Source organism: Puma concolor, chromosome B3, assembly GCF_028749965.1.
Source record: "Puma concolor isolate L17-30 chromosome B3, mPumCon1.1.hap2, whole genome shotgun sequence".
Lineage (NCBI taxonomy): Eukaryota > Metazoa > Chordata > Mammalia > Carnivora > Felidae > Puma > Puma concolor.
Genome location: NC_141672.1, coordinates 37,256,039 through 37,273,383, shown reverse-complemented (window position 1 = coordinate 37,273,383; position 17,345 = coordinate 37,256,039). Strand labels below are relative to the sequence as shown.

Here is a 17,345-nt window from a genome sequence, read left to right as displayed (position 1 = left end):
CCTCTAGTGGAGCTCATACAGTTCATGTGGATGGCTCCTTGTCATCTTTTGGGTCTCAGACAGACGTCAAAGAGGCTGGGCCTGACCACTCACTCTAATTAGTCCCCTCCTCCTTTCCTCTCTTTTGTAGACCCTGTTATTTTCTTTCATACCATTTATCACAAGTCTTCATATATTGTGTTCATTCATTAATTCTGTCTATTCCACTAGACTCTAAGGTTCCCAAGGGCAGGAGCCTTGTTTGTTTTGTTCACTTTTGTATTCCTGGGGCCTAGCTCAGTGTTTGACATAGAGTAGGTGCTCCCCCAAAAACTACTGAATATTTCCTTTGTCGTTTCACTTATACTTGTTCCTGCTACTGCATTGGAACTCCCTGGGGGATAGGAAACAACTACAACGCCCCTTCCCTCCATCATCGCGCCAGTAACGAGAAAGCAATTCCCTTGTTGCGAAGCCACCGGCTTCTCCCCGGGCGGCTGTCATGCACCCAAAGGTGTCCAGAATTCTGTTAGTGATAGAGTGTCTGAGTCAGGAGAGCTGTCAAATGTTTTTACGGTTATTACACTCGCAGTTCTTGGGCACTCGAAACTACGAACTGCTGTCATTACAATTAAGTGGCAATTAGCGCAATATTGAAGTGTGCCTGCGTGCGTTGTGTTACTTTGCGTAACGAACCGAGGCGTCCTACACCATCTCTTTGAAATGAAATCCAGATGGACAGACACGTCCTCCCTTCCTTGCGCGCCAAGAAGCTGAGTCTCCTGCAGCAGCAACTCTGCCCAATGGGGGGCGGAAGCATCCCAATAACTCCTTTAAGATGTGTAGGTGGGTGGAGAGAAATTCGCGTTCAAAGACTTTTTGACTCTATTCGCTCTCCGTAGCGCCTTAGCCCGTTTGAGTTTCAATGCGCGTTGTTGTTTGACGAAGGGAGTACTATACACCGCCCGCTGCTCTCCTGATCATGGCTTCTCCGAGTTCCTTCACCTACTATTGCCCTCCATCTTCCTCACCTGTGTGGTCAGAGCCGCTGTACAGTCTGAGGCCGGAGCACGCGCGGGAGCGGTTGCAGGACGACTCGGTGGAAACAGTCACGTCCATAGAACAGGTGAGGCGGCCGGGTTGAGCGAGGCGCCCGCGCGGGGGCTTCTGGGAGCGAGAGTCCGGTCCGCAGGGCCGTCGGGGTGCGAAACTCACCGGGGAACTACGACTCCCACAGTGCACCGCGGCGCCTCCCCTCTGGGAAGCTCTGGGCAGTTCTGGGCGCCCAGGCTACGGCTTGGGAATGGAGCATTTGTGGGGCCGGGTTGGGGAGGGGTCGTTCTCAGGGTTGGGTTTGGAGGAGAGGACAGTACCTGGGTCCTCTCTGCTTAAGGAAGCGGAGAGAATAGTGTTCTGTGCCTTGGAGGACTGAAGCACCCCGGGCGGGTCAGGCAGCTTGTTTCATTCCGCCGGGACATTGGGAGGTTCTCGGATGGATAGTGCACTTTCCTCACCTTGCTCGTAGTTTGGGGACACAGAGGGGAAGAGGAGCGGCCAGACTGCGGTCATGCCATTCCATGATCTGTTTAATTACTGACCCACGGGGCCAGATCCTGTAGGGCCTACCTCGTGGGTGGGCATGTTATTTGAGCACCAGCAAAGTATTGGACACACGATGTTCAACGCTGGAAGTACAAAGAAATAAAACCTTTCCTGACCATGGGCATGGCACAACCTGGTTGAGGAAAACAGGCAGGAAAACAGTACTATTTGAAAAGCGCTAATTAAAATGAAATTTTAGACGACTTATCCTTCATTCATTGAGGCCTCAAACCTATCACTTTGAAAAGCGCTTGAGGAATGAGTAGTGAACTCTAGTTTTGTTTTCCTTTTCCTTCTGCAATTGGAATTGTTCCCAAGTTCTTGTGGAAATGTTTGCCTGTCCTTAGAAGTGGTTGAGATGGTTCTTTTTAGCACTAACAAATAAGCATCAGGCTGCTTTCTAAATAAGATCTCGTATTAAGATCAGTCTCCAGGCTTAACCTTGGAGGGACCTGCTTTGACTTTCATACCTGAATTTGGAATCCTGTATTTAGGCAAAATTCATAGTGATAGTTATCATATTGTATATTTATGACTATAAGTATAATTATAAATTAAAAAAAAAAAAAAACCAAAGACTTGAATAGACAATTATACACATGGTAGCAGAAAGAATATTGTAACTGGAATTTATGCTACATAGGTTTCAGGATTGAAAGGAAACCCTTACCTTTTGAATCTAGCCCCCCAGCTTAGCCACCAGTGTGTCTTTCTACAGAAACCTTTTGTAAAAGATTGCAAAGAAATCTTCCACCAATGAAACCTACAGGATCTTTTCAGTGTTCCTAAGTAACAGACTGTAGAGTTTATTCAGGTCAAGCTTGTTCCTTGGTATGTGATGTAACACTACTAAGTTACTTTTTATATAGTTAACTGAACTGACTCAGCACTTAAGAATATGGATAGAATACTAGCAGAGAAAAGGGAATCAGAAGTGGGTCTGTTCATTTAGAGACCAGAACAGACTTCCATGTTTAAGGGGCAAGTCAAAAACAGGAACATTAACAGGAGTTTCACTGATCTGCTCTCTTTTTCCTGTACTACTTTTTTTTTTTTTTTTTCAGTGAAGTGCCCCTGCTTAGTTCCTGCCAAGAAACACTAGCACTTATATTTTAAATGTCTGGGCATAATAAGTGATGCAAAAATGGATGCAGCAAGGGGTGCCTGGGCGGCTCAGTCGGTTGAGCATCTGACTTCAGCTCAGGTCATGATCTCACAGTTCGTGAGTTTGAGCCCCGCATCAGGCTCTGTGCTGAGAGCTCAGCGCCTGGAGGCTGCTTCGAGTTCTGTGTCCCTCTCTCTCTTTATGCTCCTCCCCCACTCACGCTCTGTATCTCTCTCTCAAAAATGAATAAACATTAAAAAAAAAAATTTTTTTTTTTAAATGGATGAACAAGATTCTGGGCTGCCAAAGGGTCAGCCAAGGCCTGGGCCGGGTGTGGAAGCTAGGTTTCTGATATGGAACATGGTTATAATATGGTGTCTTTCAAATCTAGGCTCTACTGTGTGTTCGATAATAGAGCATCTTATATGTCTTTTCCGTGTCATTCTTCCAGCTCACATTTTAAAAGTCTGGGATAAACGGTTCCAGAGAGTAGGAAGATGATATAGTATCTCATACTAATGGTTACCTCAGTGCCAGCACTAATAATCAGTAGTATCCATTTACTGGGTCCCAGTTTTGTGCTAAATGCCCTCCATATAGATTGTATCATTCAATCCTTTTCCATTTCACAGACAAGAAAACCGAGGCTTAGAGAAGTACTAGTTTGGTAGGTTAATGATGATATATATTCATAAGAAACTTCATCAGGAGGAGTTGTCTACAGAAGATACTACTGTTATTCTTTCAGTTCTGTCTGTTTATTCATAGGGATTTACCAACAGGGTTCAATTTTGTGCCATTGCCAATAGGAGCAAATGTTTGTCTCCTGATTCCTATCTGATTATCAGGAGACTTAATTATTTGTTCAACAACACTTTGATTATAGGAATTTAAACCTATAAACAATAAAGAGCCCTTAGCTATGGATTCTTCTGTACTATTCATTCACATTTTTATTCAACAACTACTTGGGTGCCTTCTATGTGCCACGCACTGTTCAAGGCATTGGATATAAGGCAGTGAACAAAAGAGGCCAAGTTGGTGCCTTTATGAAACTTTGTTCTGGGCCAGGGAGGCAGTCAACAAAATGGGGGGAAATCTATCCGTCCGTCTGTCTATCTATCTATCTATCTATCTATCTATCTCTGTATCTATCTAATTTACTTAGAAGTGCTGTAGAGAAAAAGAAAGTAGGATAAGAGACATGGAGTATGCCAGGAAAGGGTCGGGTAGGAGCAGAAGAGTTTTATATAAGGAGGTAAGGGAAGGCCTCTGATGATGTGCCGCCACTTGCGCTGAGACCTGATATAAGTAAGGAAGCAAGCCGTGTGTGTCTGGGGAAAAAGCATTCTGGGCGGAGAAAGCAGTAAGTGTAAAGGACCTGAGGCCTTCTAGTGCCCGGTGAGTGGAGAGCCACTGTGAGGAGAGAGATTAGTAAACAGGAGAATAGGAGATAAGGTCAGATCTTGTAGGGCCTTACAGACCATTGTAAGTATACTTTCGAATACCCTGATTGTGATGGGAAGCCATTTGGCTGGATAGTTTTCTGTTTACCTCCCCAGATCCACTCTACCCTTTTCCACCCTGTCTACAAATGTGCCCCAAGAGGTCACCTGCATGGACAGGTTCCCTTGCCTTATGTCTTCTGGGTGTATTTGGCTGTGTTTGTATTGATAGGGGATGAGAGGGAGGGAGAATGAGATCAGCACATTTACTCCTTTCCTGCAGGATTGCATGGTCTGCAGGGTGTTTAGAGTGGAGGCACTCACAACTCTTATCAGACACCTTCCATTGGAGCTCCCTGGTGCCCTCTTCACTCCTTCTCTTCACACTTCCATGCCTAGGAGGGGACCGAGTAGCCCTGTGTTGCCTGCCCCAGAGTACTGCACTCTCCTATGGTTTCCCTTAGGAAAGGAGTGTTTGCCCACACCTTTGTAACTAGTTCCTTTATAAACTCTCCCCAAATCACCCACTTTGAATGTGCCTTCTATTTTCCTGCCAGGAGTCAGACTGGTCTATGATCTGAGACTTTTGACTCGATCTGACCAGTATTTTAACAGGCCCACGTAGGTCCCTGTTGAGAGGAGATTGTGAGGAGGTGAGGACAGGTGCAGGGAAACGAGGTAGGAGGCTGTTGCAGTGCTCCAGGTGATGGGTGTCAGGGCTGTGGTAGTAGAGGCAGTGAGGAGTGGTCAAGTTCTGGGTATTTTTAAAGATTTCTACTTTGACAATCTCTTTCACTGATGGGTTGGGTGGATGGAGAACCTTTTGCAACTCTAGAAAGCAGGATGTGGTCATCGTCCTTTTTTTGTGTTATCCGCAATCACCCCATGGCAAATGCTCTGTGACTCAGGCCATAGGTTCATACTGGCACAGTCTCAGAGGTTTGCCAAAAAGAGTTGTTTACAGAAGGCACTACTCCTGTTTTTCTTTTAGTTTGTCCTTGAACAGGGACCAAAGCATCCTCCACTTGAAATGGCATGAGGTCATTAGACAACATTCAGTCAAGTAACAATCAACTGTGGAGGGTATCTGGAAGGATCATTGGTCTTAGTTCCTGCTCTCACAATTATTTTCTCTTAGAAAAAAGAATATACCTGAAGCAACCACAGAATAATTTACAAGAGCACGTAAGTGCTGAGTTATGCCTGCGTTGCACAAGGGTTTGGGGAGTGGAAGCCAGGGTGTTGTGGGCTAAGGAGGTGGTCAGGACAGTTTCATGGAGAATGTTGGGTTGTAAAGGATGGAGTTGGGGGACAGCTATTCCAGTCAGAGGAGCTGTTAGGAGGGAAAACTCCACTTTACTGGGAATGGAGGGAGCAGGTTGGCTGTGGTAGGAAATTAGATCAGCTGGGTGGGTGAGGCCAATGGAATTGGGGGTGGGTGGTGGGGAGGGATGCAGAGATAGGCAGAGGAGTTGGCTTCAAGTGTTGAGCCTTGTGCCACTGCAGATCCTGACGGAGGGGACGTCAAGGGTCCAGGAATGAATCCTGGACACCTACTGTTGACTTGTTTCAAGTTATAATCTCTGAACGATTATGAAATGGGGGTGAAACAAGTCACTAAATGTGATCAAACCTATTAGTTTTTTGTGCTTCTGATAGAAGGAACCAGAGCTCTGCTTGGTTATGTGGTTAGTAGACTAGCTGTGGTGAATCAGTTTTGCTTTATTGAAATTCAGCATGTACCATGTTGTTCAACTATAAGACAATTCCAAATATCAAATTCCTCCATTTTTCCTATTAAAAAGGACAAAAAAAAAAAAAAGGTTTGGTCCACTTGAAAATATGTGTATTTTTTTTAATGTTAATTTTTTTTTGTTTTTTTGAGAGAGAGAGAGTGCAAGTGGGCGGGGTGCGGGATGGCAGAGAAAGAGAGGGGGACACAATCTGAAGCAGGCTCCAGGCTCTGAGCTGTCAGCACAGAACCTGACATGGGTCTTGAACTCATGAACCACAAGATCATGACCTGAGCTGAAGCTGGACACTTAACCGACTGAGCCACCCACGCGCCCTGAAAATACGTGTACTTTTAAGTATGTAGGTGAACATATCGAATGCCTACTTGCAAAATTTACATTTTAAATTTAGATACATGTACCTATTTAGAATCACATACTTTGTAAAATCACAGTAGTTTAGAAATAGTGTTTTTCCTCTTTATTTATAACAAATTTTTCTCCAAAATCTTCACATACATTTTTGCCCTTAGTATTTTTATCTTGCTGGAGCCACATTTTGGATCAACCAATGTATTTTTCCAGAGCACATTTTCAGGTTTTTGAGATAAATCCCTTTTGATTATGGGCAAGAATAATTTTATCCCAAGTTACAACTACCCAATTTTGTAACAGTAGAATTCTTTTACAATGTGTCCCGTAGGTGTATATCTGTGATCACTGCAACTCAGCTACTATTTACTTTTTAAAATGATCTTTAAAAGGGTTTACAGTGGGCGCTTAGTGTGAGTTCGTAGCCTCAGGAATAATTGCTAAATCTGTGCTTAATTTGTCATCTTTCCTTCGTACCATCAGCTTATTTTTTATAAGCAGCCCAAACCAGACCTTGACTGAGGTTGTTTTAGGCTGATACATCAACCCCAACTCGTATTTTGTATTTAGAATAAAGGGATTGGGAGGACTTCCTATAGGAAGAGGTACATTGTAAGGATTGCTTATAAAATGACTTCTTTTTCCTGAGGGTTTTTTTTTTTTTTTTTCCGGGAAATCCTGGCCTTATATTTAATCTAATAATTCTTTCACTCACTGTATCTGCAGTATCAGCATGAGTCTCAGGCAGCAAATCTGCTTTTTGGAAGGGTCCTCCTCCGGGAGAGAGGGAGAGATGTGGAAGAAGGGGCTTGATAGTCCATGATATGAAAGTTAGTGCATCATTAGAACGGCTTTGGATGGAAGCTGTGGAAGAGAAAGTACCAAATGCATTAGTTGGTTTTTACCACTTATCCGTGAATGGAGAGTATTCTGTGCTTCTGACTGGCTTTTTTCTGTCTGGCATTATTTTGGGGCTCCTAACAGTTACCAAGCCAAGTTCTTTAGGACTCAAAACATAAATATCTATTTATGGCTTCTGGGACCATAGGTCTTAGATATGAAATAAGCAGATGCACCAGAAGGTGGGCACTCAATTCTTTAGATTTTAAGGATCCCATTCGTTTGTTTGTTTATTTATTTATTATTTTTCTTTGACTTAAGCTTTTACCTCATGTGCACATAACAGAAAGCAACAGTACTGAGGAAATGGAACTGTGGACACCAGCAGTAACCAGAGAACTAGGGACTGGGGAAAAGGTTGAACCAGCAGACCTCAAAGAATGGGGGCTGTGGGCTGATTCCAAACAAAGGGAGACTTGCAGCTGCCGCCGGTAGTTCCCCGCATGGAATCTGAAGACAGAACCAAGGGCTGGGGTTTAGAAGTTACTGCAGATTGGCTAATAGGCCCTGTGCACACCGCCGGTAATGTACAGTCTGGATTAAGCCAGCAGACTCCATTAATGGAGACTGTGGACTGGAACTAGGGAAGGGATTCCGACGTGGAATTGCGGATTGAACCAAGGGCTAAGGACTGGGGCTAGACTGACCAGTAACCCTAGACTGGGAAGCCAATCAGATGGGGAGCTCCACGGAGAGGAGCCTGCCAGTGGCCCTCAGGAATGGTGAGAAAGACCATGAACTCAAAAGGGCTTGCAGGGCACCACACCAGTGCTTCTCATTGTCTCCTCATGCCATCACAGGTTTTTCTTTGGATCCCACCTGATCTGTTAAAAACTGCAATTCAGCTGAATAAATTTGAAGATCTAATTGGCTTTATTAAACAATTCATTAATTGGGCAGCATCCATTCTAGCAGGTAGAAAGGAACTCCAAAGAGCTACAGAAAGGGAGAAGTTTTTAAAAGTAGAACATAGAAGTCATACACAGAAAGAAAGGTTTATTTTGGGCAGTCACCCTTTCCATGGCCACGTCCATGGAGAGGGCCCATGTGACAAGTTACCTTATTGGCACTGACCAGAAAATGCTTCACTGGTTAAGATTACGTTTCTAGGGGAGGTTGAAAGTGCAGTTAGGTTAGATGATTAAGCCCCAGGTTGGTGACATGGCCTAGCATAAGTGACTTTATTTGGGCCTGTGGCTTTCTTTTTAACACAGTTGTTGATTTTTAAGATCTATTCCCCTCTTCTTGGACAACTGAGCTACTTCTAGATTTTGGATATTAGCTGCTGTCAATGCTACATCCTTGTAGAAGTCTTTTTGTGAGCATGTATTTTCATTTCTCTTGAGGAGAGACCTAAAAGTGGAATTGTTGCATCATGCGGTGGGTGTATGCTGAGTTTTATAAGAAACTGCTGGCCTTTTCCAGAGTGGTTGTACATTTTATACCCTCACCCACATTGTATATTAAGAGTGCTGGTTGCTCCACAACTTGCCAACATTTGGTGTTGTTGGTTTTTTCAACTTTAGTGACTCTGCTGGTGGGTGTGGGTGGTGTTGTGTTCTTTTTGTTTGTTTTTATTTTTGTTTTTAAAAAATGTTCGTTTATTTTGAGAGAGTGCTTGCGCACGTGAGCGGGGGAGGGACAGACAAAGCCGGGGGTTGGGGGGAGAGAGGAGAGAGAGAGAGAGAGAGAGAGAGAGAGAGAGAGAATCCCAACCAAGCGACAGAGCCTGATGTGGAGCTCGATCTCTCAAACTGTAAGATCATGACCTGAGCCGAAACCATCTGAGCCATACAGGCATCCCAATAGGTAGTATTATGAGGAGAAAAATTACTTGTGACACTTGTAAAAGGAAGTCTGTATTCAAGACTTTATTACCATGGTGATGTTTGTGGTAGGGGAGAGAGATTGGGCTCAACTCTGAATACAAGGGAAAGTGGGAATTTATAGTCAGGGAGCAAGCTGGAGGGATTGGTGGATGGAAACCTACTAAGAGGACTCGTCAGGAGAAAGAAATTCTAGCTAACCCAATTTAGCAGGATTCCTCCTCAAGGCAGGCCAGGGTAAGCAGACATCACTGGGGGACAGTGGAGGATGAGGAACCCAGTCAGATACTGAGGATGACCAGGTATTAAGGATCGGGGATTCATAAGAGATGAATCACCGGGTTCTACTCCTTAAGTCAAGACTATGCTCTATGTCTTGGCAATCAAAAAGAATGAAATCTTGGCATTTGCAACTACGTGGTTGGAACTGGAGGGTATTATGCTAAGCGAAATTAGTCAGAGAAAGACAAATATCATATGACTTCACTCATATGAGGACTTTAAGAGACAAAACAGGTGAACATAACGGAAGGGAAACAAAAATAATGTAAAAACAGGGAGGGGGACAAAACAGAAGAGACTCATAAATATGGAGAACAAACTGAGGGTTGCTGGAGCGGTTGTGGGAGGGGATATGGGCTAAATGGGTAAGGAGCATTAAGGAATCTACTGAAATCATTGCTTTACTATGTACTAACTAATTTGGATGTAAATTATAAAAAATAAATAAATTATTAGATAAAAAGAAGACTACACTGTGTGTTAACTTCAGAATTAAAAAAAAAAAAGGATGGGGGACGCTGGCTAAACCAATTTGTAGGATTCTTGCTAAAATGGGGTGAGGCAAAGATGGCCACAGAAGTACAAAAGTCAAGGCCAGGTTAGGATATGGATGCATTGTATATGTGTCTGCAAATGTATTTATCTTTTCAAAAATCTTTCTTATGCTTAGATAAAGTAGTCATGGTGAAATTTGGGTATTAAGTGTTTTGTTTTGTTTTGATCCTTAATCACGTCATCCAACATTTTATTATAAAAAATATTAAATATACAGGACAGTTGATAGCATCTGTTTACCCTCTACCTAATTTCTGTCATATAGATGATTAAAGGATTTATTTTATTTTATTTTATTTTATTTTATTTTAAGTTTATTTATTTATTTTTGAGAGAGAGCAAGCAGGGGAGGGGCAGAGAGAGAGAAAGAGAGAGAGAATCCCAAGCAAGCTCCACGCTGTCAGTGCAGAGCCCAACACAGGGCTGGATCTGAGCCAAAATCAAGAGTCAGACACTCAACCAACTGAGCCACCCAGGCACCCCTCCTCAAGATTCTTTCTGTGTCTTTGTGTGTGTGTGCGTGTGTGTGTGTATGTGTGTGTGTGATTTGAATTAGTCAAAGTTATTTTTTTTTCCAGGCTATTTAAAAATTTTGAAGAGCTAATCCCTTAAAACTAAATCTTCTGGTGACTAATCCTGGTGACGTTTCTTGTAACGTTTCATATAGCAGTGTTTCTGAAACAGATCAGATGCTTTAGGCCGTCATCCTCCTCCCAAAAGAGTCATATCACTGTCATTAACATGGTCATGAACTGTGTGCCCTGTGCCCAAGGGAGATGAACCTATGGGCCCTTTGCTATTTATGCAAAAGAAAATTATCTGTTGTTATGTGGCTGTTAATCAGCCTTTGTATTGTCCCCGTTGGTAACTGCCTTGCCTTTTGGGGTTCTCATGCTGAAAGGAGAGATTGACTAGAATAGAATAGTCTGTTCCTTTGGGGTGGAAAGGAAGTGTGGAAATCCAAGATAAAGTGAGAGTTCAGGGAAAGTGGGCACACTTCAGCATCCCTATGCAGTATTGAAGCTGATTTTTTTTTTTTTAATTCTGATTTGAGAACTATATATTCAGAGCTTTCATGACTGAGGTAACTTTGTTTTTTTTTTTTTTTTTTTAATAGTTAATGTCATTTTTCCTGTATTTAAAGTGAGGATTTTGATAACATTTTAAAAAGGAACTTGGTTATAGATCTTGCCTGTATATATTAAACAGTTGTTAGAACTGCTTCCCTTAATTCTATCCCAAAGGCTAAATTTCTAAATCTCCTAATGTGTTGGAGGTCCCCAAGACTACCCCTAGTTGATTCGCTACAGGGATTCAGAGAATTCAGTATATAGTTGTACTCGTGGTTAGGATTTATTACAGCAAAAGCCTACAAAGCGAAATCAGCAAGTGAAAGGCTCACAGGGTGAAGTCTGGAGGAAACTAGACACAAGCTTCCAAGAGTCCTCTCCCAGTGGAGTCACACAGGACCTGCTTCATTTCTCGGGCATCAAATTGTAACAACACATGCAAAGTGCTGTCTACCAGAGAAGCTTGTTAGATACTTGGGGCTCATGGTTTTTAGTGGGGGTTCGTCACATACATACCTTCTGCCCAGCACGTCTCCACATTCCAGACTCCCAGAAAGAAAGTAGCTGTTCAGCATAAACAAGATTGTGTATGCAGTTTCAGGACAGTGAGCCACTCATCAGTTCTGGGAATGGTGGGGAGTGTCTCCAAATTCAGGTTTCCAGACAGCATCCAAGGGTCAACCTTTCAAGCTGGCCTTTCTCAGGATAGCAGCCTCAGGCCTGCTATGGTAATGCCTTTGTATACAAATAGCTTATCTGCTTTCCTTCTGCTACACAAATCAGAGCAAAGAATGCTTACGTCTTCTCAGTAACAAATTTACTCAGATTTTATATAACACTTGGCAGGCTATGTGGGGAGAAGGGAAGGCAAAAAAGGATGTTGCATGTTGTGGAGATTACTTTGATTTTTCTCTACACCAGATGAGTTCTGTATTAAGCAGGCTCCACGCCCAGCAAGGAGCTGATGCGGGTCTTGATCCCATAATAGTGATATCATGACCTAAGCCGAAATCAAGAGTCGGATGCACGACCGACTGAGCCACCCAGGCGCCCCCTCAGATGAGTTCTTTTTAATTTCTATATTAATCCATTACTGTTTGTCAAAACATTTGCAGGCTAATTGCTAAGCATTATTTTCAAAGTTGTACTCTAGGGGTGCCTGGGTGGCTCAGTTGGCTAAGTGTCCGACTTCAGCTCAGGTTGTGATCTCGCGGTTCGTGGGTTTGAGCCCTGCATTGGGCTCTGTGCTGAAAAGCTCACAGCCTGGAGCCTGCTTCAGATTCCGTGTCTCCCTCTCTCTCTGCCCTTCCCCTGCTCGTGCTGTCTCTCTCTGTCTCTCAAAAATAAATAAACATTAAAGTTGTACTCTAGAAACCATCCTGTGAGCTCTAGCGATCCTTTTCTAAGATATACCAGTTCCTAAAGACAACACATAGAATGGGAGTAAATTTTTGTAAATCATGTGTTTGATAAGGGATTGTGTTTAGAATATATAAGGAATTATTACAGCTCAGTAATAAAAGGACAACAATAAAAAAAAAAGAATGAAGTATCTGAATAGACATTTCTCTAAAGAAGATATACAAATGGCCAATAAGCCCATAAAAAGATACTCAACATCATTAGCCATCAGAGAATTGCAATCAATGAAACATTGCGTCACAGCCACTAGGATGGGTATAATCAAACCCACAGAGAATAACATGTGTTGGTAAGGATGTGAAGAAAGTAGAACACTCATACATTGCCTGTGGAAATGTAAAATGGTATTCCTGCTTTGGAAAACAGTCTAGGGGCACCTTGGTGGCTCAGTCGGTTAGGCTTCCAACTCTTGGGCTCAGGTCATGATCTCACAGTCTGGTTCAAGCTCCTCATCGGGCTCTGCGCTGACAAGTGAGGAGCCTGCTTGGGATTCTCTCTCCCTCTCTCTGCCCCTCCCCTCTGGCACTCTCTCTCTCTCTCTCTCTCTCTCAAAATAAATAAATAAACTTTAAAAAAACAGACAGCCTAACAGTTCCTCAAAGAGTTAAACCTAGAGTTACCATATGATCCAGTCATTCCATGCCTTAGGTCTCTGCCTGTATCTAAGTAGAAATGAAAACATATGTCCATCCAAAAACCCGTATAAGAATGTTCATAGTGACTTTATTTGTAATAGTCCCAAAGTGGGAACACAACTCAAATGCCCATCAACTGATGAATGATAAACTAAATGTGATATATCCATAAAATGGAATTTTACTTGGCAATAAAAAGAAATGAAGTAATGGTCCATGCCACAACATGGATGAAGCTTGGAAACATGCTAAGTGAAAGAAGACAGTCACAAAGGACTGTATATCATGTGATTACATTTATATGAAATATCCAGAATAGACAAATCCATAAAGATAGAAAGTAGATGAGTGGTTGACAGGGGCTAGGGAGGGTGGAGGGTTGGGGGTGACTGTTGATGGGTGCAGCATTTCTTTCTTGGGTAGTGAAAATGTTCTAGAATTGATTGTGGTGATGGATGCACAACTCTGTGAGTGGACCAAAAGCCATTGAATCATGCACTTTAAGTAGATGAATCGAATGATGTGTGAATTATATCTCAATGAAGCCATTAGAAAAATATGCCAGTTCTTGGGTGCTGGGTGGCTTAGTCGGTTAAGCATCTGCCTTCGGCTCAGGTCACGATCTCACAGTTTGTGGGTTTGAGCCCCGCGTCAGGCTCTGTGCAGACAGCTCAGAGCCTGGATCCTGCTTCAGATTCTGTGTCTCCCTCTCTCTGCCTCTCCCCCACTCACACTCTGTGTCTTTCTCTCAAAAAAAAATAAACATTAAAACAAATTTTTTTTCAAAAAGAAAAATATGCCAGTTTTTTTTAAGATTTTTTTTTTTTTAGCATTTATTCATTTTTGAAAGGCAGAGAGGGGCGCCTGGGTGGCGCAGTCGGTTAAGCGTCCGACTTCAGCCAGGTCACGATCTCGCGGTCCGTGAGTTCGAGCCCCGCGTCAGGCTCTGGGCTGATGGCTCGGAGCCTGGAGCCTGTTTCCGATGCTGTGTCTCCCTCTCTCTCTGCCCCTCCCCCGTTCATGCTCTGTCTCTCTCTGTCCCAAAAATAAATAAAAAACGTTGAAAAAAAAATTAAAAAAAAAAAAAAAAAGAGACCAGCAATGTCCTGAAAGATTGAAGTACAAAGCCAGTCACGGTCTTCTTTAAAAAAAAAAAAAAAAAAAAAAAAAAAAAAAGAAAGGCAGAGAGACAGAGCATGAATGGGGGAGGGGCAGAGAGAGAGGGAGACACAGAATCTGAAGAAGGCTCCAGGCTTCAAGCTGTCAGCACAGAGCCCAACGCGGGACTCGAACTCACAGACTGTGAGATCATGACCTGAGCCGAAGTTGGCCACTTAACCGACTGAGCCACCCAGGCGCCCCAAAAATATGCCATTTCTTTTTTTTTTTTTTAACGTTTATTTATTTTTGAGATAGAGAGAGACAGATCATGAATGGGGGAGGGTCAGAGAGAGTGGGAGACACAGAAACTGAAACAGGCTCCAGGCTCTGAGCTGTCAGCACAGAGCCCAACGCGGGGCTCGAACTCATGGACCGCGAGATCATGACCTGAGCTGAAGTTGGACGCTAAACTGACTGAGCCACCCAGGCACCCCAAAAATATGCCATTTCTTAAGAGAAGATAAAGGGAATTGTTATTTGTCCATTTTTATGAACAGCTGACCTATAACACTCAGGTATTTATTAGAATTCATAACTTAGATTTTCAGGCATGAGTTCGTTACTAACTGCATTGGAATATCACTTGTTCATTCTGCAGAAGAGTGATTAGGAAATCCGAAGAGAAATGACACTGTGTTGGGAATATTTTAAGCACTTTCTGCTTTATGTCTGTCAGGTGTCAAAGTTTAGCGATAAACCTCCATTTTCCTCATCTAGTACTTGGCTGCTGTGTTGTACTAGGGGGAGCTGAGGTGGGTCTCTTGGCTGAATGCTTTTCTTCCTAGGGGTCTCAATGTCAGAATGCTAAGGAAGTGATGGGCTCATCCATTTGCCCTGGAATATTACTAAGTCGTGTGGATTTGTACTGGGGTAAAGGAAGTGAGTTTTCCTCCCACTTGGTTTTGTTTCATTCAGAACTCATCAATTCACTTAGCTCTAACAGTATATTATAGGCAAATCTTTATGATCTTACTGACGTATGTTTTTTGTATATTTTTCTGTCCCTTTCAGCTTATAGCTAAGGAAGGTGTAATTAAGAAATGCAGTCTGTGTTCCATTTAGGCTGGTGCTTTATGTTAGTCCTGTGTGAGTGTCTCAGAAAGGAATAGTGAAGAATTGGGACAACTTCCTTATACCTCCTGAGTCTCTCACAGTGACTTCTGTTTTTTGAAGTATTGTGAACTCTTAGCCAGATTATCCCTCAAACTCATGTTCAGAGGCAAATACAAAAGTATATCCGAAAACCAAGTATAAATAATTTGAGACTGGCTGCCATTTTAGATGATTCACATCAGCGCTCCCCTCCTCATCACAAATAATTCTTGCACACACGTCAAGGGACTAGATGCTCTAACTTGGTGGATGATTCGGAAATAAAGAATACATTTTGAAATTCCCAGAGAGGACATTATTATGTATCTTGAAATCTCAATAAGGACATGCCTCACTACAAAGAACAGGGATGCCACTGAAGGAGAAACCCTGTATCCTGTTAACCAATCCACTCCTGCATTGCTGGACCCTTTCCTTACAGAAGCTGAACTGTGTGACCGTGTTGTGATAGGTCTTCAGAGGAAACGGGGGATCCGCTTTTTTTTGTGACCTGATTTTCCGAGATCCTTCATGTTATGGGACTGTGGAGTCCTTTCCGTGACTTAGGACCAATGACCAGATGTGCTGTTTCTTTGGTGTTTCAGTGATCGATGATGTTCTTGTAAATCCCTTAGGGAATTTTAATACTGTTCAATCTGTATTTAAACGGTTCGATCTGCCAATAAGGAGTATGACCCTTGGCAGGAATTAATTTTGTATTTGTGAATGGCCAGTTAAGTGAACACCTAAAGAACTTCATAGAGCAGGCAAGCATAAATCTCTCAAGCAAAATGCCTTGTCTGCTCCCTAAGTAACTGATGCCAGTGTGCCAAACTCCAGAACTGCCATTAGTTTGGATATTTGGATGGTTTACTTCAGAAGTCGATTGTAATGCCAGCCTGGTATAGATCATTCTCTGTTTCTTCTGTCCTGAGCCTGTCACCCTGCAGAGTCCCTGTTTCTAGACTTACAGTATTGTGAAGTACAAAACCACACCAGGCAACTGCAACCAATGGGCATTTGTGGCAACAGGAAGAAAAAGTTGATAGAGGCTCATCGGTATTTGTTTTCTCTCTCTCCCATCTCCTGCGTTCTTATCAGGCAAAAGTAGAAGAGAAGATCCAAGACGTCTTCAGTTCTTACAAGTTCAACCACCTTGTACCAAGGTAAGCATTTAGGAGTTTGAGGGGATCTGGGAGAACACCCCCTCCTCCGTGAGCCTTTCTTCTTTCCTCCATGAGCCTGTTCAACCTTGGGGATAAGTCTGCCATGAGACGGGTTTCTTGACCTTGTGGTCCCCTGGATAAGCATGTGACCCCAAGCCCTTCCTCTGTTAGTGGTTTAGAGGAGATGCTCCCCTCAAGCTGAGCCATCCTGTGTTATGTGGGGGTACCCCTCAAGGCCTGAACTCTGAGCTCTGAAGATGGGGAGAGGAAATTCATGTTTCTGCTGCTCAGTTGTGACCTGCTACTCTGGTGGTTTTCTTTCTCGGATTATACTTTGAAACAGACGTAGAGCCCAAGGGGGCAGCAAAGGATGGATTCTCTCGATGTATGCTGTGATCTGATGGGAGGATGGGCCGAGCTGCGGCTTCTCCCAGCCTGGCCCCTGTTGCTAAGCGTGCAGCTGCTCCCAGGGATTCAGTTTCTGGGGAGAAAATAAACAGCGCCGTTTTGCTTTCCTTGGCACTTAGCAAGTTAAAGTTTTCTAAGCAATTTGATGTCAGAGATTCCAAAAAGGGGATTATAAGCAGAAACTTATTAGTTAAGTTGTACCTTTATTTTCTCTTGTTTCTAGCTTATACCGTATCACACTAGAGCTTCCTGAGGTTCTTTCCTCCCTTTATTAGCATGCCTCTTCCTGTCACGAGTTGTTCCTCTAGAACCGGACTGTATCGCATTTCCAGCCATCAGGATGGATCAGTAGTCTGAAGCTGTGTGTGGCCATCATTTTACCTCAGTGACACAGCATGCTGTCTGGACCACCTGTGGGCCAAGGCGAGCGGGGGCTGCTGGCTGATTGGCTGTAGGGAGCGGAGAGCAGGTGCCCCTGCCCAAGCCCCTGCGCCTGGGTGCCTTCACTGACTGAAGCGTGACACATGGTTCTAGCCTGAGTGAACCTTGTGGCTTTTATTCCCCACCATTGTAGTTTGCCACTATTTCCTTG

General features: G+C 43.3%; 1 protein-coding gene across 1 annotated transcript in view; it reads left to right on the top strand.

Moving 5' to 3' along the window:
- Nucleotides 1-828: 828 nt before the first annotated feature.
- The window catches only part of FNTB (farnesyltransferase, CAAX box, subunit beta), a 68,219-nt gene continuing 51,702 nt past the window's right edge, over nucleotides 829-17,345 (top strand). Inside the window, exons 1-2 of the mRNA XM_025919033.2 lie at nucleotides 829-1,105; nucleotides 16,281-16,345. Coding sequence (XP_025774818.1) covers nucleotides 962-1,105; nucleotides 16,281-16,345 — 209 coding nt within the window. The 5' untranslated portion in view covers nucleotides 829-961. The remainder of the gene's footprint in view (nucleotides 1,106-16,280; nucleotides 16,346-17,345) is intronic.